Source organism: Perissodus microlepis, chromosome 18, assembly GCF_051167445.1.
Source record: "Perissodus microlepis isolate ML-2025 ecotype Zambia chromosome 18, ASM5116744v1, whole genome shotgun sequence".
Classification (NCBI taxonomy): domain Eukaryota; kingdom Metazoa; phylum Chordata; class Actinopteri; order Cichliformes; family Cichlidae; genus Perissodus; species Perissodus microlepis.
In genome coordinates, this window is record NC_140478.1 from 21,866,349 (window position 1) to 21,876,484 (window position 10,136).

Sequence of the window (10,136 nt, forward strand, 5' to 3'; positions counted from 1 at the left end):
ACTTCTGACTAAACCGACTCTTTCAAAACAAAATGGTCTAAATATGATTATTCTGTTTTTGATTTTTGTTGTTGTTTTTTCGAGGTACATGATTTTAATTAAAAATATAAGTCTTGATATTTCTTCAGGTAGAGTCCAAGATCAAAATGAAACATGTCAGTGCGCAGTGTTTTTTCTGCCTTTTTGGGTTTTTTGCTCCCACAATGCAATGGGTTGTTAGAAAACATGGATAAATACCTGTATAAAGATGTATTTATATTAGCATGGTACACTGTTTTGCATTTTTACTGGCTTAACTCACATTCATTAGTAAATCATAAAAGATTTAAATCTTTTAAATTTGGGGGGGTGGGGGGTGGGGGGTTGTCTACATTTGGACTGTACCATCAGCAGTAAGTTTTATTTATGAGTTGTGCAAATGTTGCCACAGACATATGCAGTTCCCATCAAGGATCTTCCACACTTGTTTTTGCATGCTGATGTCACTTCAGCACTTGACACTTGCTAAAATCTTGTCTAAAGTGGAAATGGATGGAAATAGTACGGATAAATACACAGATTTTCCTCTCTTGATTTCAGTGGGGTTTTTTTTTAACTTAATTGTAAAGGAAACAGTCTTCATATTTTGTCACAAACGGAAACAGAGTAATTTCCTGTACCTTCTAAGCCCAGTCTCAAGATAACATGGAAAAACCCTGACATCAGAGGGAAAATGACACAAAAGGAAGCAATGGCAAAGAAAGAGAGACAGAGAGAGGATATTGTGGAAAGAAAAGAGGATAATACGATAGAGTGAGAGGAAAAAAAACAGATAACAGAGTGAGATGGCGGGGAGGAGGAAAGTTGGGGGGTGGTGTTTAGGGAGGGGTGAGGCTTTGTAAATCTGAGAGGCTGGAAGCGCATTTGAATTCAGGCTGTGTGTCTCCTGCGCTAGCCGAATGTTACCTGCTCTAGCATGGCAACAGAGAGAGGGAGAGTGGTGAGCTTCAGCTGCAGCCTCCACACACACACGCACACACACAAACACACGCACACACACACACACGTGCATGCACAGCAACAACAGGAGTGCGAAGAGTGACTCAGGTAAGCAGGAACGCCCCTGATGGAAGACGACCCTCGAGAGAGCAAAGCAGCGTGTGCAGTGAGAGGGAGAGATACTGAAGGAGGAGCCATAGAGCTGGCATTTCTTTGAGGAGGGAGAAAAGAGGAATCACGCTGAAGCTAAAAATCTCTGAATCTGGACTCCCAGGGTGGGCTTACATTGAAGGATAGACAGGAAAAAAAAGAAAGATGGATGTGGAGCGATGCAAGTGCTCTTATTGGACAATTTTGTGAGGCTGCAAAGCACTAAGGGACACAGAAGAAAATGATATTTAGTTTTTATAGCAAGACCATTCGGAGGGCTTAAGCCGGGGGGAGGCTGAATGGGAGGTTTTTAATTTTTTTGGACAGGGTGAGCTGGGACAAAGAAATGGGTCAGGTTTGGTATGGGGAAGGTAAACACACACAGGATGGGAAAAGAACCACCTGTCCTTCTTAAGATGAGGTGATCGCACATTAACAGAAGCACACACAGAAACCTCGCACACACTCTGCACATCACACCGAGTCTTCAGGACAGTTTCACAGGATTCACGATAGATTGGATCCTTGCTCCTCGCAAAGTGCATGACTTTGAAAATGCTTTAAGACGTCTGCAGTCGGGATCCCCTGGATTCATCTGAGGACTGAACTTGTGAATAGAACCAGCCACTAAACTCCCAGGTGACTCTCTCCTGCGACAACCTGTGGACACAGAAGCTCGGCTTTTTTTTTCTTTTGTGGGATCCCTCCCCCTGAGAAAAAAAAAAAGCAAAACAAAAAAAACTCCCTGATGAGCTTGCAATTAGGTGGATCACCTGTCTCATGAAGATCCTGTCCTGAAACGACCCATCCCGGAGGCTTCATCAGCCTGTCCCCTTTTCTCCCCCCAACTAGATGTCTTGATGTATTGCTGTGGGCTGGGACACTGGCGGAGAGTGCAGTCCACCTATGTAAGTGACCATTACAGCATCCATCCCATCTTTTTGATCTCATAGCAACATTGGAGTTGTTTGGTGGTGTGTGGATTTATCGTATACTTTTGCAAAAGGAAATGCCGATGATGCATTCATATTTATATCCAGGGTTGTCATTCATATGCAACGTATAAGCATGACAGAATTACTGCCTGCAAGCAGCTGTGAGCATGAGTCTTGCAACCTTTTATTTGCTGCTAAGCTGTTCATTTCCCAGTAACAATGAGTTTTCACCTGGGCTGCATTTTACCAGATGGTGAAAATGTCAAACAGCTCAGCGTATTGACTCCAGTACAGGACTTAACAGCACCGTACCAAAAGATGGAATATCAGGTAATGGAGAGTTTCCTTTTTTTTCCCACCCAGGCAACAGTTTGGTCACTGAGCAAGTAAAGTAAACAATGTGTGAAAATTGTCTTCAAAATTAAGATGATTAAGTGATACAACATGACAGTTCCCATCTTCCTCACATCGTATGTCCTGGCTGAGGTTTCTGAAGGTGAAAAGAAGCGGAGGAGGACAGACAGGTGCTGTTATCTAATTGCAAGTCAAGTTTACTGTCCTCTCAATGACAGAGATGAGAAGGGAGGACAGTTTCCAGCCTCTACAGCGCTCTAATCCACCTGTTTTTCTTTCTCGTGCTTTTGCCTGTCATCTAACTCTCTCTTCACTTGCCCTCCTATCTCCTTCTATCCAGTCTCTGTGTATCCTCTGTTTAGTTGTGTTGTAGTCGATGGAGTGAGAGTTGTGCATTGTGCGATGGCGCTGACTGCAGAGCACCCTAACCACATTCCTACATGAAACAGGCTTACTGTCAGCCCTCAGCACTCAATAGGCTGTCAGCGCAGAGCCGCGCAGATTACCACGTACTGTAGTGCTGCATGTAATGTGTGCCCACCTCAGCAACGAGCCAGGAAAGGAGCTTACAGACTCAAAAGGCACGGCTGGGTAAAAGCAGTGACACATCCTCCCGACATTCAGCGTAGTTTCATTGACATGTGTGTGTGTTTGCAGGCTTAGTTTAGCACCAAGTGTTAAATAAGTGCGTGCAAATATAACGAACTAAGACACAATTCTACAAAATCTCTTCTGTAGATCCACTCACTCTTTCTAATTTTTGTGCAGAAACTACATTACTCATGCATTATTTTTACTAATGTTGCTATGATACATTATGTGTCAGGGTGCTAATTACACTTGAGTGAGATATAAATACTTTTATAATAAAAAACAGCCCAGAGGCTGCTGGGCCAATAAAGGTTGGAGAATAAATCACAGAAGTCACCACCTCAATAATCAGATCGATAAATAACCAAATAAACATGTTCTAATATACAATTTCCATAATCGTATGTTCTTTGTTATTAAATATGTCATAGTATACATACAGTAGCATAGATTTCTGATTTAACACAGAATATACATTCTGACCCAAAGGATTCTGAGCGTTATATGTTGCCATCCCCAAATGCATGTTTCAGGGAAGGCCTTACTTATTTTAGCAAGATAATGCAATATCTTGCATTATTTTTAAGAAATTTGAACTGTTGTAAACTGTTCTAAAAGCTAAGTTAAGATGAAACATCCAAATTCTACTAACAAGGCTTTGGAAATATTAAGTGGTCGATTTTTTATATTTTGTCTTTGCTGTCACCGTTTTAAATAAATATATATAGCAAAGAAACTGAATCATTAGTCAATTTAAATTCTTATTTTCACTGTGTTCCTCCGGGTGGGGCTTTTGGCATCGTAGAATAAAGCTGGATTATTTTAAGTGCTCATCTGGCTCTAAGAAGGAGGTTATTGACATCTTTAGATATCAAACAATTCTCTCTGTAGTGGCTGCCATTTTTTACACTGAGAGTCAGAACAGCTTAGCCAACAGGTGAAGGGCAAGGCATGCTTATCCCCATTACACAAATGTGATAAAACCTTAAAAACACAAAATAAATTTCAGGAATCAGTTTGTATGTTACCTAAAATTCCCTATACTTCCCTCTCTACTTAAAGTTGTTTTTTTTTGTTTTTTTAGAAATAAAAGCATTAATTTAAAAGTATATATAATCAAAACAACGATATATACAAAAAATGAAGGGAACATTTGATCATCAGTGTAACATAACGTCAGTTAAACTTCAGGTATTTCTGTCTAGGAACCACTTCAATCCACAGCTGCTTTGGTGCAAATGGAAGTGACAACAGGTGCACAGCAGAGGCAACAAAAAGACAATCCTCCACAAAGGAATGGTTTCTGTTTTTTTTCCTTATTTCCTCATCCCTCCTGACTGATTTTTCTCTAGTTTTGTGTTTTGCTCGGGTTCTCGTCAACACTGGTAGCATGAGACGGTAGCTGTATCCCATTCAGGTTGCACAGATATGGTAGCTACTCCAGGTTGGCAGAGCCACACGTCCATTTCCAAGGATTTCTGCGTCTCCCAGCAGAGTCTTATAACTTTCATTTCATTTCATTTATGTATTTATTTCACACTTGGTACAACAGTTTCCACAGTTAGTTCTTTCAGACAAACCAACCACACTTTCTATCAGTAAAGCACTGCAACTGTGGGGGAGATACCAGGAAATTGGCTGTTACACAGGAGGCGCACCGCTAGACCTAGAGAATTACTTCCAGGAGGGTACTCATGCATGTTCCTGCCCAAACTGTTAGAAACCAACTCCCGATGTCCTTTAATGGGACCTGTGCTCACAGCCCAGTATCATGCCCATTCACTTACATTGACATCACTTTTTTCATTACTGTACATTATCTGAATGTTAGCATGACATGAGCATAATATTTTGTTGTTTGGCTGCTTTAACCAACCAAATGTCATTTACCAAAAAAAGAAACCCATTAACAAATGAAACCTTGAAAGTAAATGTAAATAAAAACACATTTAAATAATAATTCCACTAGGGCTTGTTTAATGCAAGGACACATCATCATTCATTCATTATCACATTGGTGAAATTTTAAACTGAGGGTTGTGGAACAGGCAAAACGAATGCATGTTAAAGTCATTTTTACTTTGGGATCATTTGCGCTGACTCGTGTGGGTTTTGATATTCAAAACAAGGGGAATTTAAAACCAGCTCTGGCAGAGAATCAAAGCTTTAAATGATAGATGTAGCAGCCGTGCTTTTTGCCTGGATACTCCTGCTGTAAACTTGAACACTCACATGTTTAGGGCTCGCTTTTTTCACTTTATGTGATCTGTTTGAACAAACAGATAAAGTCACTTTTTTATCTGTGACACAGAAGTTTCTGTTTTTATTTCTTCTTATTCACAAGTTCTTAAGTGGGACTCTTTCTCATGCTAATATAATCAAAACAGATCACAATAACAGTGCATATTTACCGGCTCTCACACATGCCAAGATATGGTTTTGGTACAGCATGTTTCCCCTTTTTTAGTCCAACAGCATTTCTGAACATTTCAAATTATATTTTTACCTTTAGGTTTATTTCCTGCACAGAATCCAACATTAAACATGAACTCTTGGATTCTTTTTTATATTGCAGAAGTGACTCTATAAGGACCACAGATCTATACCGTGCTAGGGTGGGCATTGATTATAACGTTCAATCAAAACCTTTTGGATTTGGTGAACACGCTGCAAGCCGTGGTTGGTATTGACTTGTTTCTTCACTCATGCTGCTATATCCTCCTTCACTGGAGGTGATGGCATTGTGATTCATACTCGAGTATCTCTTCAGGCCAAAAAAACCCTTCAGCACTGCTCAAATATAGTTCTTTTTTATGTATTTAAACATAGATGCACTGTTCACTGAAGGAGAGTTATAATGAATAAATTATTCGTGGTCATATGGTCAAATCAATACAATATATATTTTTTAAAAATAAAAATATGAAATGGACCATAAATTACTAAAGACAGAAGGAAGCAGTTTTCTCCCAAACGTGCATCTCTGATGTACACAGGCTAGAATGCTAAAAATGCTATTTGATGTTGTTAGGTGGTGTCCTCAGTAAAGGCCCTTGGATACCACTATGACTTCCTGTTACCTGGGTAATTTCAGATTTAACGCTGAAGTTGTCTGCAGCATGAAGTTACTGCAGTTGTTACAGGGAATATCACCACAGTAACTTATGTAATACGCCCCTAGTGGCATGTCGACTGACAGATTATATCCATCTATGATGAGATGGACGACAGGTAGTGTGTTTTCCTGTGTTACCAACACTTCTTAATCTCTTTGTCTCAAAATCAGAATGAACTCAAATAATATAATCAAAACCCAAACAATCATATGTGTTCTTCACACAGGGTTTGACAGGACAAACATTCCTGCATTGCACCATACTGAGGGCGCATTTCTGTAGAAATCTTAACGCCACATGGATGGCAAAGCTAACAGAATTATTATTACATTAACTTTTGACAATTACAGTGGTGGCACACAAAAATGGCCTCTCTGAACTCACTAACTCATACATACATGAGCCATGTTTTACTGTTGTTACAAAAAATCCTTAAGTTTAGAAAGAAACAACCACCAAGGCACATAACTCCAGCGGGTGGTGAGCTAAGCTAGCTCCTACTGTCCTAGCAGCAACACATTACATTCCAAAAAGCAAAACAAACAAATCTTTACTTGGTATGTTAATTATATGGATCAAATGTGTGATTTTATTACTTACTAACCTGAAAAAAGATGGGCGACACACTTCGCTGTCTCGTTAGGGTGGAAGTGCCCCCTTGTGGCGTAACTTAGGATCGCGCTATATGTTGGATCTTCAACAAAAATCATAAAATTACAGCCCTTCTTTAACAAAATTACGTATGAAAACTTACACAATATCCAAAATTAAATCACATAGTGTGGCCAAGCATTATGGTGCGTCACACACGGACCCATACTGTGAACATGACCTGCTCCAGAGCAGCTTAGAGTAGGAGGTTCTTAAGCTTTTTAATACCATCAAATGTTGGACTATCAATGAGAAATATAATTCTTTTTAAATTTGACCACAGTTGTATTTTCACCTATTAATATATGACCCAAATTCTGGGCATCTATTTGTACTTGCTGATCTCGTTTCAGATTTGCACATAGTGGCCGAAGTTTGACCTCAGCTTTTATATTCTTTCTTTATTTTCTCTCAAACAAGTCTGTAGCTGAAGGCATAAAAACTACAACTGTTTTTTACACATTAACTTAATGAAATACTCAAATATTATCCATCAGATTCTCCTGTGTCTTAATTGACAGAGCTGTGATATTGATAAATCTGTTAACTTACACAGTCAGCATATTTGTCCTCTTTCTTCCCTGGCTTCAAATAGGATAAACTTTACTAATATAGTAACTCTTTTCCAGCTCTACTGACTAAAGCACTTAAAGTGCCCACTTTTAATATTAAACTACTGTGTAGTGCTTTTCCTTTCACATGCATACTCACACTGCTGCTTTGTCTGCAGCAGCGTTGTTGCTTTCAGTGATACTACCCGTTTAACCTCTTCATGCCCATTATCTGAGCTGTACTCTGAGGGTCACTGGGTTGCTGCAGTTACAGTACTACATGGATGAAGTTGTAACGGAGCATGTGCGAATGTTTTTGATGACAATGTCGCGGTATCCTTGCATGCGGGATTTTTAAATAATCTTTTCAGCCACAGTCAGAAAAAACGATGTTTTCCACTTATCACAGATTCCCCAGCATACAAAGAAGAGTTTAAACTGAGTTTCAGTTTACCAGAAAGAGTTCTTTTTAAAATATAAAGTAAAATAAATGAAAGGTCTGGAGGTCTGGCAAAGATGAACTAACAAATAAAGCAACAAAGACACCAGGATCAGCATTCCAAAAGGGAAAGAGCAGGGATCTGAGGTTACTGGAGATAGCCTCCTTTAAATGTGGGGTTACACCACCACCCTAGGAAAGACAGAGGAGATGAGCTAGGGAGGAGCGAGGGAAACAGAAGAGAAGAAAGAAGGACAGAAGAAGCAAACACAAGGGGAGGTTGCATATCACTGATATCACTAATAATTGTGGATACTACTAAAAATCCTGTGAATGTTTAGTAGTATCCACTACTATCCCCATACTATCCCAGAATTACGAATGTTTTCGACATTCTTAAGTTGTTGTAATCCAAAATTAAAAGTTAAAATCCAAACTGCTCGCCTTAAACATATGGGTTTGATGACTCTTACTCAGACTACAGTTGAGTGCTTACCTGCACATGTATTACATGTATTTTTACTGCAGTTGACTGAGTTCAGCATGTGTTGTGGATCATATTGTGCTGTGTGTATCCAGTAAATGTAGCCAGATTATTCACACAATGCATGATTCAATACAGCAGTGCAAATGAACTGCAGAGTCTCAAAATAAGCAGCAGTCAGCAGGTTAATGGTCTGACAGTGAGCATCGGTGCGCGCTGCCTGTAGTCCTCTCTCTGCATTAGGTGTTCAGTGCAGTGTGAGCAGTGGAATTTTCATCTCAAGATTTCAAGACTCCCCATGAACTTTACTTTCTTATAGTACTCTCACTGCTGCCTGCTTTAGCAGGTTATGAAGAAAAATAAGATATTTCACAGCAGCCAATTTAATGTTTCCTCTTTAATCTCACACGAGGGATCAGTAACCGACTCTCACATCTGTGTCTTTGCAGTTCTTTGTACTGCTTCCTCCACTTCATAACCTTCTCCTTCCTAACTCACTCTCCCTCCATCTTAAAACACTCACTGCCCTATCCCTCGTACTCCATTGTCAGTCTCTTCTTTCCCAGTTGTAAGAAGGGTGGGATTGGCACCAGCATCGCAAGGATGGGGGCATCAGCCCCTCCTAAGTTATTCATACAGGTTTCATGAAGATGAAGCCACTGATAAAGAGAAGGAGCAGTGAGACTCAGGTGGACGAATGAAAGAATGTTCTCCATGTGCTATTTCTGCCTCTGACGGGCACTTTTGGAGTCATCCTATCTTTGTTTCTGTCTCACTCCCACGCCTCCTCCTCCTTCTTGACTGAGTTTTGGAGCATGTTCTGCCGGGTGTGATTGGAGGGCAACGCTCCAGGCAGATGTAAATCTGGTGAGGGTTGTTGGCACAGGGGAAAACAGAGGATGTCAAATGAAAATCCTGTCTCCATCTCCAAGCGGGCTATCGCGCTTAAAGGTGGACTGAGATCTGGGTCTTTGTGGATGCTAAGCTTATCACGAGCCGGGTGCTTGACCTTTTCACCCGCAAGTCATGTCAAAATTGCTCAAGAACAAAAATGTGTCCTGGGTGAGTACTGCCTGTCTAGTAGGCTGATGGGGGGAGGCAGATTATTTCAGCTCAATGTTTAATGCTTCTCAATTCTGTCAGGCTTATCTGCTTTGAAATTTGTTGTCTACGGTTGCATTTTCTAAGGATTGATGCGTGTAGAAGTTTCAGTATATCAGAGTTTGGTTTGTATATTCAAAAGACAAACTCACTGTCGGTGATGCCTCTTCTGCACATCTGCTTTGGTTTGTCCAACAGCTGTGTGGTGATAAAAGGCTCAGCTCTTCTTCAGCTTGCTTTGCACCATCCTGTCGTGTCAGTCGTACACCGTCAGAGCATCAACTGACAAAAACGTATGAAAAGACTGACTGGGCTGAAATCGATGAATGGAAATAACTGTAGTTCACTCGGGGCTAACTTGTGTTCACCAGGCTTCCAGTGTTAATGATGAAAAATTTTGGTTGTGTTCACTTGTTACCAAAAATAAAAATTTCAGTCTTTTCTTATCTATTTATTTATTATTTTAGTTCAGGGGAGGTGTGTGGGTTTATGGACATTGGAGAGGGTGGAGTGTCTAGTCTTGCCTGAAAATTATGCATGCTGTCCATCTCTGGCTCAGCAGTCCCACAGTACCGGCCCCAGATTGACAGAACACACACACACAAAGTTTATAAGAAGCTTATGGACAGGTCTTTGTTTATGTATGTGTAAAAGCACATGTGCACATGAACTCATGTGTGGAGGAGTGGATGACAAGTGAGATGAAAGATGTGTGCTTTATATTTCTGCATTTTAACACTAAAAAAAAATCTGTGACTATATATATATATATATATATATATATAT

General features: G+C 40.1%; 1 protein-coding gene across 5 annotated transcripts in view; it reads left to right on the forward strand.

The window, feature by feature from the left end:
* Positions 1-902: 902 nt before the first annotated feature.
* Positions 903-10,136, forward strand: part of cacnb2b (calcium channel, voltage-dependent, beta 2b) — a 40,327-nt gene continuing 31,093 nt past the window's right edge. For 2 of the 5 annotated variants that reach the window (XM_084911665.1, XM_084911666.1), the window contains exon 1: positions 903-2,036. In XM_084911665.1, the coding sequence (XP_084767791.1) occupies positions 1,989-2,036 (48 nt within the window). In that variant the 5' untranslated portion in view covers positions 903-1,988. Of the gene's footprint in view, positions 2,037-2,318; positions 2,394-9,132; positions 9,312-10,136 lie in introns of those variants that run through there. The other 3 variants (XM_084911663.1, XM_084911664.1, XM_084911667.1) reach the window with 3 other exon arrangements.